General features: G+C 41.1%; 2 protein-coding genes across 3 annotated transcripts in view; one reads left to right on the forward strand and one right to left on the reverse strand.

Moving 5' to 3' along the window:
* The first annotated feature begins 20 nt into the window (after positions 1 to 20).
* SUPT7L (SPT7 like, STAGA complex subunit gamma) lies at positions 21 to 11,746 on the forward strand. 2 transcript variants are annotated; one of them, XM_059893356.1, is made up of 6 exons: positions 21 to 237; positions 1,028 to 1,128; positions 1,882 to 2,500; positions 6,010 to 6,334; positions 7,254 to 7,491; positions 9,076 to 11,746. In XM_059893356.1, the coding sequence occupies exons 3-6, from the start codon at positions 2,088 to 2,090 to the stop codon at positions 9,336 to 9,338; spliced, it is 1,239 nt and encodes a 412-aa protein (XP_059749339.1). In that variant the 5' UTR covers positions 21 to 237; positions 1,028 to 1,128; positions 1,882 to 2,087; the 3' UTR covers positions 9,339 to 11,746. The 2 variants fall into 2 exon arrangements, with proteins under 2 accessions (XP_059749339.1, XP_059749340.1); XM_059893357.1 differs by lacking the exon at positions 1,028 to 1,128.
* Positions 11,033 to 14,943, reverse strand: part of GPN1 (GPN-loop GTPase 1) — a 19,473-nt gene continuing 15,562 nt past the window's right edge. Inside the window, exons 13-14 of the mRNA XM_059893358.1 lie at positions 13,917 to 14,024; positions 11,033 to 12,404 (exon numbers count right to left, since the gene is read on the reverse strand). Of these exons, the coding sequence (XP_059749341.1) occupies positions 12,319 to 12,404; positions 13,917 to 14,024 (194 nt within the window). The 3' untranslated portion in view covers positions 11,033 to 12,318. The remainder of the gene's footprint in view (positions 12,405 to 13,916; positions 14,025 to 14,943) is intronic.

Raw genomic sequence — 14,943 nt, forward strand, 5'->3', positions numbered from 1 at the left:
AGAAGAAGCGCTTCCGGCAGCCTTGAATCACTAATCAACACACCAGCCTTCCGGGCCTGACGCGACCCTTGTCTCAGGCCTCTCGGAGTCGTACAGCCGCCCAGCCCCGCGCCTGCGACGTGGCAGTCCATAGTGGAGCCTCCTTGCCTCGGTCCACGTCCAGATGTCCCTGTGTCCGGGCTGCCTCAGCATTAGGCGACCCCAGAACCCTGTGATTGGCGCCTGCGCCTGCTGACGGTGACGGAGGAGCCCCCCTAGGGACTTGGGCATTGCTTGTGCTTGATGTCTGTCCTTCGTGCTCCTTTCGGTGAAGCTAGGGGAGAGGGCGATTTTTGTTGTCACTTGGTTCATTCATTTATTCGTTCGTTCTTTTATTCTTTCCGAAACCGATTAATGAGGCAGCATAGTGTAGTTGTTAAGAGTGCAGGCCCTGGAGCCTGGCCGTGTTGATTTTCCCTCTCAGCCATTTCTGACATTAGGCAAGACAGTAAGCCTCAGCTTCCACATCTGAAAAGTGGGGTAATAATAGTATCTACTTCATAGAGAGGTTGGGAGAATTGAATTAACAGTAAAGGCAAAGCCCGGTATGTAGTAGGCACTCACTGTACTAAGATCACAGCTGTGAGAGATAGATGGAAGAATAAAATTGAGATAAGTACTAGTTTAAATATAGGGATAAATGCTGTGATGGAGACATGCAAAGTGCTTTGAGAATATAATGAAGGGAGATGTACTGGGGAGGTGATAGAGGGTGGTGACTTAAGCCATACTTAAGAATGAATACAAGTCTGCCAGGGATGTGGTGGGTGTCAGGGCATTTCTGGCAGAGATCACATCTTTAAGCTGTGAAAATGCGTGGCATTCTCACCCTGAGTAGTCTGATACTGGTAGGTCTAAGGTGGTCATTTTCTCCAGGAAGTTCCTCCTTTGTGTTTTCTCACTGCACCAGGTCTGTGTCTCTAGAACAGCTCTTACCACACACTTTAATATTGAAATGTCCTTTGTATGTTTTTCTCCCTCACTTCAGGGCAAGGATCTTGCATTAGTCTTTATCTCTTCACATGATACCTGGCATTCGGTAAATGTTTGTTGAATTTGAAGAGACATATGGGCAATGAATCTGGAAGGGTGAGTTGAAGCCAGACTGTAAGCGTTGTTGAATGGTAAACCAAAAAAATTTTGAGTGACTTTTTTCCAATAGGCAATGAGTTTAAAATATTAAGTCTAGCATTACTGTAGAGAGTAGATTAGATGTAAGGAGAGACTGAAGGAAGGGATATTCGTTAGGAGACAGCAGATATCTCAGATTCTTCCCTGTATACGTCAGAAGTTGAATGCCTAAGACCGTTTGGATTAGTGGTTCATAAATTTTTCCACCAGGACTAGTTAAAGGTTCCTATGCCTGGCATTCACAAATTAAGAACCACCTTGGGAATTCCCTGGTGGTCCACTGGTTAGGACTCGGCACTTTCACTGCCCAGGCCTGGGTTCTGTCCCTGGTCGGGGGAACTAAGATCCCACAAGCTGCATGGCACAGCCAAAAAAAAAAAAAAAAAAGAACCACCTTTTCCTATCTTTAACTCTCTGCCCTTTTCTCCTACTGATCCAGGACAGATGTGTCAAGATACTCTGAGAAGTATTCCAGGTCTCATTTAAGCATCTTGCCTTGCAAATCGTTCAGGACTGGGTATGATGGCAGTTCTGGTAATGAGTTAGTAGGGTGAGATGGAAAATATGGACACTATAGCCCCAGATACTCTTGCAGCTATTAATCTACTGATGACCCAAACTCTACCTCGTGGTTCAGTCCAGTAGGAATTATCCTAGTGTGTGATTGTGATGACTGGCATCTAACAGTTATATTTCTCTTAATTTCTTCAGGGAGAACATCCTTGGTCCTACAGTGCTGCTGACACTGACATTTTTCTAAGTGGTCTTCAACTGCCTACTTTTTATGTAAATAACTGGCTAGACTTCACATTTTTCACTACAGAAGCCCATAACCTGCAGTTGCTAGAGATTTTAAAACACTACTTTTAGGATATCATCTACATTTAACTTGAAAGCTGTTCCTTTCTTATTCCAAAATGTTGAGATACTGGGGAGAGATACCAATCTCATCAAGCCAGACCAACAGAAGTTCCTTTGACTTGCTCCCTCGGGAGTTCCGACTGGTAGAAGTCCATGACCCACCCCTGCACCAACCCTCAGCCAACAAGCCCAAGCCCCCCACTATGCTGGACATCCCCTCAGAGCCATGCAGCCTCACCATCCATACCATTCAGCTGATCCAGCACAACCGACGTCTGCGTAACCTCATTGCCACAGCTCAGGCCCAGAATCAGCAACAGACAGAAGGTGTAAAGACTGAAGAGAGTGAGCCTCTTCCGTCCTGCCCTGGGTCACCTCCTCTTCCTGATGACCTCCTTCCTTTAGATTGTAAGAATCCCAGCGCACCATTCCACATCCGGCACAGTGACCCAGAGAGTGACTTTTATCGGTAAGGCAAGGCTTTGCTATATCTTACTTTTCTCAAAAAATCTTCCCAACAACCCTGTTAAGCAGGTAATCACATTTCCATGAGGAAACTGAGGATGAGAGTAATTGCCTTGGCCAAAGTTGCTCAGGTAATTAGTGGGAAGTCTAAGACTTGAACCCTGATCTTCCGAATCCAGAGTCTGTTATTTTTTTATTTTCTGATGGAACAAATATTTATTGAGTGCCTAATATGTGCCAAGCACTTTACTAGGAGCAAGGTACTGCACTAGTTTGTAAAATAGGCCATGGCCTCATAGTCCTCAGAGTCTAGTTCTTCTGTTTAATTAAAAGGTATAATATGGGTTTAGCTCAGTGTCCTCAAAATTATATTCATGGACTTATTCTCATACTATTAAGAATCTCCAAGTTCTATACAAGAATTTTTAATTGTGTATTTTCATTTTGATAACATAGTTTAAGAAATAATAATAGAAAAATGTTCTTGATCCTTGCTACTCAAAATCTGGTCCAAGATCAGCAACATCAACATCACCTGGGAGCTTGTTAGAAATGCAGAGTCTCAGACCCACCCAGACCTGCTGAATCAGAATTTTCATTTTAACAAGACCTCCAGAATATTCACCCAGACCTGCTGAATCAGAATTTTCATTTTAACAAGACCTCCAGAATATTCATAAGTATATTTCAATTTGAGAAGTCCTGCTCCAGATCCTCTGAATGACTGCCTTATAACCTAGTGCTACTACTAGGTTTCAGTGTGAAAGTTTGCATTTGGTGCCAAATAATTACTTTTTCCTTTTCATTTTGAACTTTGTCAGACTTATAGAAAAGTTTAAATAATAGTACGACACACGCCCAAATACACTTCACCTGGATTCACCAATTGTTAACATTTTGCCACATTTACTCTCTCTCACGTATGTGTGTGTATACACACATTTACACACAAATATACAAACATATATGTATACATATACACATACACATAAGACTTTTTGCCAAATATTTTAAAGTTGCAGACATTGCAATATATCACCCCTAAATTCTTCAGCATTCTTTCACCCCTAAATTCTTCACCTTATCCTAAGAATAAGGAAATTTCCTACACAATCCCAATAACCATTATCATATCAAAGTAAATGAACACTAATTAAATACCATCATTTAATATGTCTGTATTCAGATTTCTCCAGTTGTCTCCAAAATATCTTTTGTAGGTATGTTTGTCCCCAATCCTGGACCTAACAAGGATTCATGCATTGCATTTGGTTGTTATACCTCTTTAGTGTCTTTTTTTTTTTTTTTTTGAGGTATAGTTGATTTACAATACTATATTAGTTTCAGGTGTACAACATCATGATTCAATATTTTTATAGATTATACTCCTTTTAAAGTTATTATAAAATATTGGCTATATTCTCTGTGCTGTACAATATATCCTTGTAGCTTATTTATTTGATACATGATAGTTTGTACCTCTTCATCCCCTTCTCCTATCTTGCCCCACCACCCTACCCATTCCCCCCGGTAACCACTAGTTTGTTCTCTATATCTGTGAGTCTATTTCTTTTTTGTTATATTCACTAGTTTGTTTTAGATTCCACATAAAAATGATATCATACAGTATTTGTCTTTCTCTGCCTCTTTAGTGTCTTTTAAGCCAGAATAGCTTCCCCCTTTTATAATACATGATATTAATCTTTTTTAAGAGTTTAGGTCACTTGTCTCGTAGGCTGTCCCAAATCAGACTGGATTTGCTGATTATTTCCTCAAGATTAGATTCAAATGAAATGTTTGGCAAAAATACTACATAAGTAATACTGTATATCACTTAGTGCATCTGCCTATTGATGATAATAGTTGCTACTCTTTTAATTGTCCCAAACTAATGAGAAAAGAACAGAAATAGACTTATTAAGTAAGGCTTGCAGTTGGGCCAGATGAAGGCCAGAAAATGTCGTGGTGTATTGTCTAATCGAAGGCTCTGAAGACATTGGAATAGTGAAAAAGGGAGGGAGAACTGTGTCGTTACATGCTTGCCCCGTGTTAGTATAGATGTGCCCAACTTCAACACACTTATTCTGTGGGAATCAGTACCAAGTTTACATTTTGAGGGCAATTTACCTTTAACAAAATAATATTGTCCTTCATATTAAATTGATGCTATTATTTAGAATTTGTAGTTTCGTGTCAATTTTCTAATTTTAATTGTTAGGAAGATTCTGTGAACATCAGAAGTTTAAACGTAGTTTGTTTTATACATATTTAAGAAACTGTGTACAAAAATAATTTGCATCAGCTATGGGGGTACAGGAAGAATTATTTTCCTTTGAAATGGGTCCACATATTAAGCAAAGCAATACTGATTTAGCTCTGTTTATTAGGCACTTCTGAAGCCTTTAGCTTTTGGTCCAGAGAGACTGGCCATGGGAAATGATGATGCAAACAGTGAATGAAAAGTTATTAGGCAGTTGGTTTTCTTATGTTCCAATTATTATGTGAATTACAGTAGTTGCTACCGAGCAGGTCACAGCAGCATGGGTGTGCAGCTCCTCAGGCACTCTGTACAGCAAGCACAGGGTGGCGCACGCCAAGTATGGACCGGGGAAAAGTAATTTTCTGTACCCTATCTTATTTTTATCTATTTACTTTGTCAGAGGGAGGCAGAAGATAGGAAATTTCAGGAGAGCGGGTAAATTATTAGGAGCTCATTAAAAGTTATTTTTAGGAGACCAGACAGTTTTTTGAGATTTTTTGTTTTGTTTTGGAAAGATTAGGATCTTTGTCATAGTGATTAGGTGCAAAACAGTGTATTATTAAGAACATGGGATCTAAAGGCAGAAGCTCTATCACTTAATAATACCAAAAATCTTTTGGCAAGTCAGCCCCTCTCAACTTCAGTTTCGTCACCTGCCGGATAGGAATGTGAAGAAATATGGACCCCTACCCACTTCACAGCATAAAACAGGATAAAAATGCTTTGTAAGCTATATATGTTTTAAATTGCTTTTATAAAATTGAGTTCCTTTCCCAGCTTTACAAATGGTCTGTTGTAGTTAAATAAGAATCTCCTAATTGGGACTGTGAATTTCTAGAAGTCCATGTATTGACCAGCATGTGAGGAACCTATGTTCTGGTGAAATAGAGCGCCACTGAGCAGTATCTGAGTTGTACTCTTACAATTAATCAGATCCTAAAAGTGATCAAAATCCAGCAGTTGATATAAGGAGAAGGAAACTTCCTTTTCACTAGATACCCTTTTATACTGTTTACTACAGGCATCTATTGCCTGTTCAAACTTTATGTAATTGGAGCAGCTCAGGGATATGACTGTGGGTTGTTGAGACATGCCCTGACAGCAACAAGATGACACTGGGCTATGTAACCTGCCTAGAATTCCCCTGGAAAGCTGAGCCGGTGGTTTGATTGGGGTTGTAAACCTCCTAGGGAGACAGGACAGGTCACCCCTTTGCAAGAGCACTAATAACACTAGCATGTCTCCACTTTCAGTGGGAAAGGGGAACCTGTGACTGAACTCAGCTGGCACTCCTGCCGGCAGCTCCTCTACCAGGCAGTGGCCACAATCCTAGCCCACGCAGGCTTTGAGTGTGCTAACGAAAGTGTCCTGGAGACCCTAACTGATGTGGCACACGAGTATTGTCTTAAGTTCACCAAGTTGCTGCGCTTTGCTGTGGATCAGGAGGCCCGGCTGGGGCAGACTCCCTTCCCCGACGTGATGGAGCAGGTTTTCCATGAAGTGGGCATTGGCAGCGTGCTCTCCCTCCAGAAGTTCTGGCAGCACCGCATCAAGGACTATCACAGTTACATGCTGCAGGTGAGAGGACCCTGAGGAGAAGTGGGTAAAGATGTGTAATCTAGGGGTGTCCAGCAGGATCCCTAACACTTGCTCTAGGGTGCAGAGCACAGGGTCTTGGAACAGAGCGGACTTATCCTGCTTTCCTCTCGGCCCTGACTGTGTTCCACTGGCCTCATCACTGACCTGGCCAGACTCAGGGGTCTCCTTTAGTCAGTGAAATTATAGCATGTGGTTAACATGCTTTTATTCAACGAATATTTATTGAGTGCCTATTGTGAGTCAGGCACTATGGGATTCAGCAGTTAACAAGTTCCTTGAGCTTGCACTCTTGTTGAAAGGGAAACAAAAACAAGTAAACAAATAATGGTCAAAATAACTTCAGATGGCATTAAGTGCTGTGAGAAAGAAACAAGACAGAGTGAGGTGACGCTGCCCAAGGGTGCAGTGTGGTGGGGGAGACACCATTTTTGGTTAGAAACAGAAATATCTGAGCTCTTCAACCCTTGTTGAAACCCTGAGGCATTTTGTTCACTGTTTCGGTGTCCCCAAATCTAAAATATGGTAAGGAATTCTTAACACCCAATCGTCTTTGCTAAGCGATCCAGATTTCCTGCAGTGTTCATTATCCACCTGTGGTACCTATGTCAAATGTTAGTTTTTATAGCTAAAAATGTGATCTTTTGTCCCAGTTCTGATATAATAATACAGCCTAAATATTTTTCACCTTTATGTACCTTTTAATTAATGACATGCACATTCTCTGCTAAACAGATATTCTTTACATGTCTCTGTCATTTACGAATTTCAAACTCACATTCCTTCCTTTGGCAGTGATGCTTTACGCATATTCATATTCTGTTAGCTTTTCCATGGGATGCCACAAGCTGACTATCCAACTTGCTTTTAACTTGGAAAACTGACTCTTGCTTGCCGACAGATTAGTAAGCAGCTCTCTGAAGAGTATGAAAGGATTGTCAATCCTGAGAAGGCCACAGAGGACACTAAGCCTGTAAAGATCAAGGAGGAACCTGTGAGCGACATCACCTTCCCTGTCAGTGAGGAACTGGAGGCTGACCTTGCTTCTGGAGACCAGTCACTGCCCATGGGAGTCCTTGGGGCTCAGAGTGAACGCTTCCCATCTAACCTGGAGGTCGAGGCTTCACCACAGGCTTCAAGTAAGAGAAAACAACTTACCCATTTTGATTCTGGGAGATCTGCCAATCTCAGTACTTCTGGCGTTTTGGACTCAAACTCTGGAGATGGTAGAAAAAAAGTGAGGATGGGCAGGAGAATGGAAAGTCTGAAAACAAATACAGCTTCACTGATCTACAGATACCAACATTCTCTTTGTAATTAAGGAAGAAAGGACTAGCAGAGCTTTACAGACATTCTTTAAAATTATTTCTAGTTAGGATGTAGATGCAATAAGTGATTACCAGAGTTAATTCAGCTGACCCAGCTGGGTGGGCAGATGGCCTCCTGTTCTCTGTATTCTGGTCTTTCCTGATTCTTGTACTGAATTGATTAAGGCAACTTCCAGATAGATGGAGTAATGTTAATTGCTCAGGGATGTTTGAATAGTTGGGGTTCCTTGCTAAAGTACCCCCCAACAAGTTGGAACTGAAAGGAATTGAAATAGGGCAACCCAGTTACAGTCAGCTGGCCTCTTCTTCCAGATAGACCCTGTGATTACCTTCAGAACCAGATGACTTGATCCCTAAGTCAGTTAGATTGCAAATTAGTCTAGACACTCAGTTCTTTACAAATATAAATTGTCATGTCATCAATGCACAAATGATGCAAATAGCCAGTCCTCCAGTGTAGCCTAAACAGAATTAGGCCGCATTTTTTAAAGTATTGGGCAGAGAGTCTTTCACCATGGAAGACGTAATAACTACAGAACAGTGTTGCTAGAAGACACAGAGGCAGGAGAGCCAAAAGGAAATTGTTGCAGATGTAGGGGTCATGTCTCTTTTCAGCAGTCTGGGAACAGCTGCCAGCATTTCGTACTGGTCATTAACTTTTCATAATGTGAGTGAGGACCAGGGACCCAAACACAAGGCAGGAAAACAAGACAGCCCCATGAAAGGACAGGCCAATGTAACACCTGACCAAGAGTCCATGGTTGTGCCTGCCTTTGAACCATGAATCTTTCCATGTGCAGTTTTACTTCCCTGGTTTAGGGAAAATGGAGGTGGATGAGGTGGGGTAAAGGAGGGTGAGGAAGTGGAAAAGAAGATATTTAGAGTTGGTAACTGTTTGAGCAGAGAATAACAACCAGATTCTCCAGCCAAGTAGAGAATCAGAGTGAAAACTGCTCTCAAAGGTCATCAGTCAGCCCTGGGTGGTGCATGCCTCCTACCTTGTTCCAGCTTTTTTCTTTTTTTTTTTTTTTTTTAATAGTTTTTTTAAAACAAATTTTATTTATTTATTTATTTATTTTTGGCTGCATTGGGTCTTCGTTGCTGCGCGCAGGCTTTCTTTAGTTGCGGCGAGTGGGGGGCTACTCTTCGTTGTGGTGCGCGGGCTTCTCATTGCGGTGGCTTCTCTTGTTGCGGAGCATGGGCTCTAGAGCACAGGCTCAGTAGTTGTGGCGCACGGGCTCAGTTGCTCCGTGGCATGTGGGATCTTCCTGGACCAGGGCTCGAACCCGTGTCCCCTGCACTGGCAGGCGGATTCTTAACCGCTGTGCCACCAGGGAAGCCCTGTTCCAGCCTTTCTTACTGCTAGTTAGTTCTACGTTCTTCTTCCATTCCCAGGTACAGAAGTAAATGCTTCCCCTCTTTGGAACTTGGCCCACGTGAAAATGGAGCCGCAAGAGAGTGAAGAAGGCAACGTCTCTGGGCATGGCGTGCTGGGCAGCGATGTGTTCGAGGAGCCCATGTCAGGCATGAGTGAAGCTGGGATCCCCCAGAGCCCTGATGACTCAGACAGCAGCTACGGCTCCCACTCCACTGACAGCCTCATGGGGTCCTCCCCCGTTTTCAACCAGCGCTGTAAAAAGAGGATGAGGAAAATATAAGGCAAAGAGGGAGAGTTGCTCTCCAGACCTATAAGACCCAACAGAAAACCTTGATGTATTCTAATTCGTTTCCATAAACAGTGATTTGACTTTTATTCTTAAACACAGTGGGTTTTCCTGATACCAGTGGAACTAGATTTAACCAAATAAGTAAGTCTGCTTTTTCCTTTTGCATCCAGTTTTTGTAGTTTTCCACAACAACCAAGCTACCTTTCACAGACATCATGACACTGGGATGGTAATCCAGAGACCAAAGCACTGTCCCTGACATCTACTGTGTGACTAGACGACTTAGCTTCTCTAGAGCTGTTTCTGTTGCACAACTAAGAAGAATCATACTGCTTGACCTACCTTGCAGAGATATTATGAAGATGGAGATGTTAAGCCTCAAAGCTGTGCTTGAATAGACTCACAAGTAAATATATGCTGGTATCAGATGTCAATTTTTTTTTAACTTGCTTCATTTTTGGTCCAAGTTCTTGGGAATCCAGTGCTAATACCTAATAGGAAATAGCTAAACATTGCATAGCTTATTAGTAGTCTTTTTTTCAAACTGTTTTTGCTGCCCATGAGGTCACCTATAAAGTCAGAGCGGTCTGTGGTAAACAGCCTTTTTGCTTATTCAGACAGCCCTCTACTATCTCAGCCACATATTTTCTTCTTCCTTGTCTAGACTTATTCCATGTATTTCCACCATCTTTATTTTCTTATTTCCATTCAGATTTTTTTTTTATATTTTCACCACGTACACTTTTTGATTGCTCCTTTCATTTTTCTCCTTTGTGAATGAAGCAAACAGGACCTGTCCAAGGACAGGCTTATGCGTATGTCATTTGTTGCATCTGCTTGGCCATCAGAGAACAGTCCATTCCTTTGCCAGAATTCTCTGCACATTGTGTTTCTACTGGATGGGCAGCCTCTAAAAGGATAACAACAGTATGCACCTTTCTGCTTTACATCATGTCTTGAACAACTTTACTGCTGTTACTCATCCATAGCAGTATCTGCCCTGTTTGGCATCCGATAGTCTCAATCAGTATTTATTAAGTAAATGATGTAGCACTGGAATAATCAGGAGTAATTAGCAAATGTGTGCATGTTAAGTACTGCTGAAGTTTGGTTTGGGGGTGCAGAATACAAGTCTTGTGAAAGTTAGAGCACTCCTTTAGTGGAGACCAGAAATCAAGGCCCACATCATTGAGTGCCTTAAATGTCCAGCACTGAGAATAAATATGAATGCAATAGCAACAAAATGAGGTTATAATTTAAACTGTTACCAGATCATTTATAAGTTTGCTAATCGTACATCCTTGGCACATTTATCTAAACCCTTCCTGTTCCAGGCTTAGCTTCATTTTCCCTTATTTATTGATGAAAGTACACATCAGGTGGTCAGTTTCCATAAAGTAGCCACCTAGTATTTAATTCATTCACTTAGCAAACATTTATTGAGTACCTATTATGTACTGGGTCCTCTGCAAGGAATACACAGATGAGTAAGACTGTCTCTGCCCTTATGGAGCTTATAGCATAGGCCAGACAAGTTCCTCTTTAAGGAAAAAGTATACAAAGGCACTAAGGGAAAAAATCAGGTATGTTCAGAGTTTTGCTGTGCAAATGGTTTCCTCTTAAAGAACAGGTTCAAGTTTTTAGACCAGTGCTTCCCATTAGTTATAGAATACTGAAATTAATACTTCATGTAAAACAAAACACTTTTATTTTTAGAATGTTAGAGAATAGGCACCAGATGGTCAAGGTAGGGGTACTGTGATAAAGCAGGTCATAAGCACATTGATATCTGATATTCACCTGGCCTAGAATTACGTCATAGGCTGTTTGAGTTAGAATATTGTTCTGAACTTAGCATGCATCAGAATCCCCTGGAGGCCTTTTAGTAAAACGGACTACTTGGCCCCACGCCGCCTCCCCCCCCCCCCCCCAGTTTCTGATTTAGGTCTTGAATGTCCCATTTTTAGTAACTTCCCAGATGCTGCTGCTGCTTCTGGTCCAGAGACCACACTTTGAGAACCAGTGATCTGGAATACAGGTTAGGCAGGAATAAAATTCCTTAAGAGAAATGTATAATGTTTTAAGATACTGTGAAGAATGTGGAGGCAAAGCAAACCCTTACCAGGGCTGTTATATATGGAATGTGCAACTGACCCAAATCCGTGGCCTTTGAGTAAATCACTAAGGATACACTGCATTAAGTTAAAGTACAAAACAAACAGGGCCTGGCTTTGTACCTGGTTACTAGGTGTGGTATGTACATGGAACTTCAGTAAACATCATGTGGCTTTAAACCTCTCTTCTGAACTGCAGTGACTATTTGTGATAATTTTCGTATTTGAAATTATGACAAGCAGGCTTACAACAAAGTTAAGATTAAAAACTCTTTATCCAAGTCACCCTCTAAAGTAGAATTCTTACTTGTTAACAATATTTTGCCCACTTTCTTCAATGAACCTGGTGTTCTACAATGAGCTACCCAGTGTGAGGCACATTTCATACCAAGATTGATTGGTTGCCAAGAAGACTCCTCCACTGCCACTCTGGACAAGCTCCTGTTTCCCCTCTCTCTTTCTGCTAAAAGGAGGGGAACTCGTGGTACAGGTTCAAAGGCAAGATGCTGGAGAAGTAGAGGCTACAGATCCAGCCTACTAAGTTCTCTCTCTGTTCTGTCCATCAGCAGCAAAAGTATGTGCATTCAAATGATAAAACTTGCAGTTTTAGACTTGAAGGGATATCAGCATCCAAAAACAGAATATCCTTCCTTGCATAAATCCAAGGAAAATGCCAAGGGGAATCAGCATCTACCTGCCAGGTCCAAATGTATTCTATGCCTGGCTTCATCTGAGTCAGGAGATTTCACTAATAAGAGAAACTGCTATCCTGAACAAAATTGTCCTTTATAGTAGCCCCCAATCAGAGATAAGGATAGTCCCTTCACACAGAGTTCCAAAATTTTGGACTTTAGAAACTATTTGTTGTTTCTCTTCCAGTACTGTGCCATTGATTCTTGCATAAAATTCTGGAATGCTGGCTCTTCACGGCTTTCCTCCGTAACTGCAAGGAAAAAAGAAGGTTAATTCTTTTTAAACTCTCCCATTAGACAGGTGGATTAGAGCTGCTGTCACCCATCCATCAGAAATAGTACCTTTGACCCTTGAACAACACGGGTTTGAACTGCGTAGGTCCGTGTATACACGAATTTTTTTCAATCGTAAATACTACAGTACCACACGATCCACAGGTGGTGAAATCCACGAACGTGGAACCACAGATACGGAGGGCCAACTATAAGTTAGTTATACGGGGATTTTAAACTGCGAGGAGGGTGGGTACCCCTAGTCTCCAAGCTGTTGAAGAGTCAACTATATTTCTAAGACACTGTTATGTTCACTTCTCCCAATAAGGAAATATCTCCTAGAAGTAGGCTCTATTTATCATGTTGCCCAAAATGTACAATTTCTTTGACCTGTAAGTGGGGAGAATACCTCCTTCATAAAGTAACTAAAATGAGGTCCCACTCCTACATATTTTTAACTGAGAGAAATGAAAACCTCTGTCCACAAAGACCTGTTAATGAATGTTTAGAGCAGCTTTATTCACGACAGCTAAAACCTGGCAACAACCCCAATGTCAATCAGCTGGTGAATGGATAAAGGTACATCCACATAATAGAACTATTACTCAGCAATAAAAAAGAACATATTACTGATACATGCAATAACATGGATGGATCACAAAAGCATTACACTGAATGAAAAAAGTCAAATGCAAGTTAAATACTGTGATTCCACTTACACAACATTCTGGAAAAGGCAAAATTATAGGAACAAAAATCAGATAAGTGGTTGCCAGGAACTGGTGTGGGGGAAGGGACTGAATAAAAACGAGCATGAGCGAACTTTTAGGGTGACGGAAGTGTTCTGTTTCTTGATTATAATGGTAATTACAAGACTATATATATGTATTAAAATTCATCAAGCTATACACTTTAATAAAAGGGTGGGATTTATTGTTTGTAAATTATACCTCAATAAATCTTACTAAATGATGCAATTTACATGTTAGCATCCAGCACACTGGAATAAAGAGAAGTTTGCTCTTGGGCACAGCTAGACCTAAAAGGGTTGTTTCAAGAAATAGATTCTGTCCACAGTCCATAAAACTATGCAAAGTGGAACACTTCTGGGTTTCCAGAGCCATTCTATCTTCAATGCTACAGTCCCTTCTGACTGGTTTAGGTCTGCTGAGGCCTCCTTCTGTATTCTTAAAACAACAATTACAATAAACATTCTTGGATGCCTCAAAATTGAGTTAGGACCTAAAGTTGAGAAGACACAAGACTAATAAAAGGCCGTAATCAAGCTCAATATTAACCATTCAGTAGGAAGGCCAGGAACTTTTAATATATGGAACTCCTTCCTGGTGCTGTATCCTTTAGCATTTCCTCTCTCCCCTGTTACTGGCTACATGCTTAAGGTCTTCTCTCAATAACAGGAAGCTCCCGGGCAAACAATGAAAGAATAAGCGGTTGTTCTGTTTTCATGAGCCACCTCAGCCACCTCTCACCTCTGTGGTCAATATCTTCAGTATCACTGTCTGCTTCCTCATCCTCTTCATCCAAGGTTCCCCGAGTCAGGATCAAGTCAGAAGGGTCCAGCACAGGAGATAAGCTGCCTACATAGAAAACATCTATCAGTAGCACGTCATGAACACAGGCCTCCTCAAAAAAGTGATTTTGAATCAATAAGTAACTACGATTAAAAATTGGCAGGATGAAAGTGATCATGATAAAATACAGGATCTTATCTCTTCTACATACCACTTAACATTTCTACACTAGTTTATTTCACAAAGTGCTTTCATGAGGCCAGTAACCCAAGAGGTCTCATTTTTAAGTTGAGGAAAATAACTCTCAAGTAGCTTGTCTTAATAGTAATAGTAATGTCATTTGTTTGTACTAGCTCTCAGCTTGGAAGAGACTATGGTTTTTCCTATGAAGGCTAAAGACATTTGAGCAGATCCAGTGTGCTGGTAAGTCAAGAGTAAAAGTGTGGAGCGTGTAGCTCACTTAACTGGTAAACCCAGCCAGGTTCCAGCACCTCCTCCACCAAGTGGCTTTGCTGTTCTTTACTAGACCTATAGCAATAGCTGTCATGAACAGAACTTTACTCCTTTAAAGGCCAGTCCACCAATGAGTGTGGGTGGGTGAGTGTGTATATATTTAAATTTGAGCACCAACCCAGGAACCCCTAGAGAATTAATGACAAAACTAACTCAAACAATAAAAAATGTCAGTAAAGTAGCAGAATAAAAAGACTAAAATACAGAAATGAAAAGTCTTCATAAACACAAACATAACCAGTGAGAAGAAAAATCCCATTTTCAACACTAACGAAGATACAATCCTTGGGAAAAATTTAACAAATTTAACAAAACCTACAGGAGGAAAACACTCCTGGAAGACACAAAAGTAGACTTGACAAATATAAACACATTCCTTGTTCTTAGACAGGAAGAGCAACATCAAAGAGATGTCAATTAATTAATTAATTAATTAATATAACACAATCCCAATAAAAATATCAAAGAGCTT

The sequence above is a fragment of the Balaenoptera ricei genome, chromosome 13 (assembly GCF_028023285.1).
Source record: "Balaenoptera ricei isolate mBalRic1 chromosome 13, mBalRic1.hap2, whole genome shotgun sequence".
Lineage (NCBI taxonomy): Eukaryota > Metazoa > Chordata > Mammalia > Artiodactyla > Balaenopteridae > Balaenoptera > Balaenoptera ricei.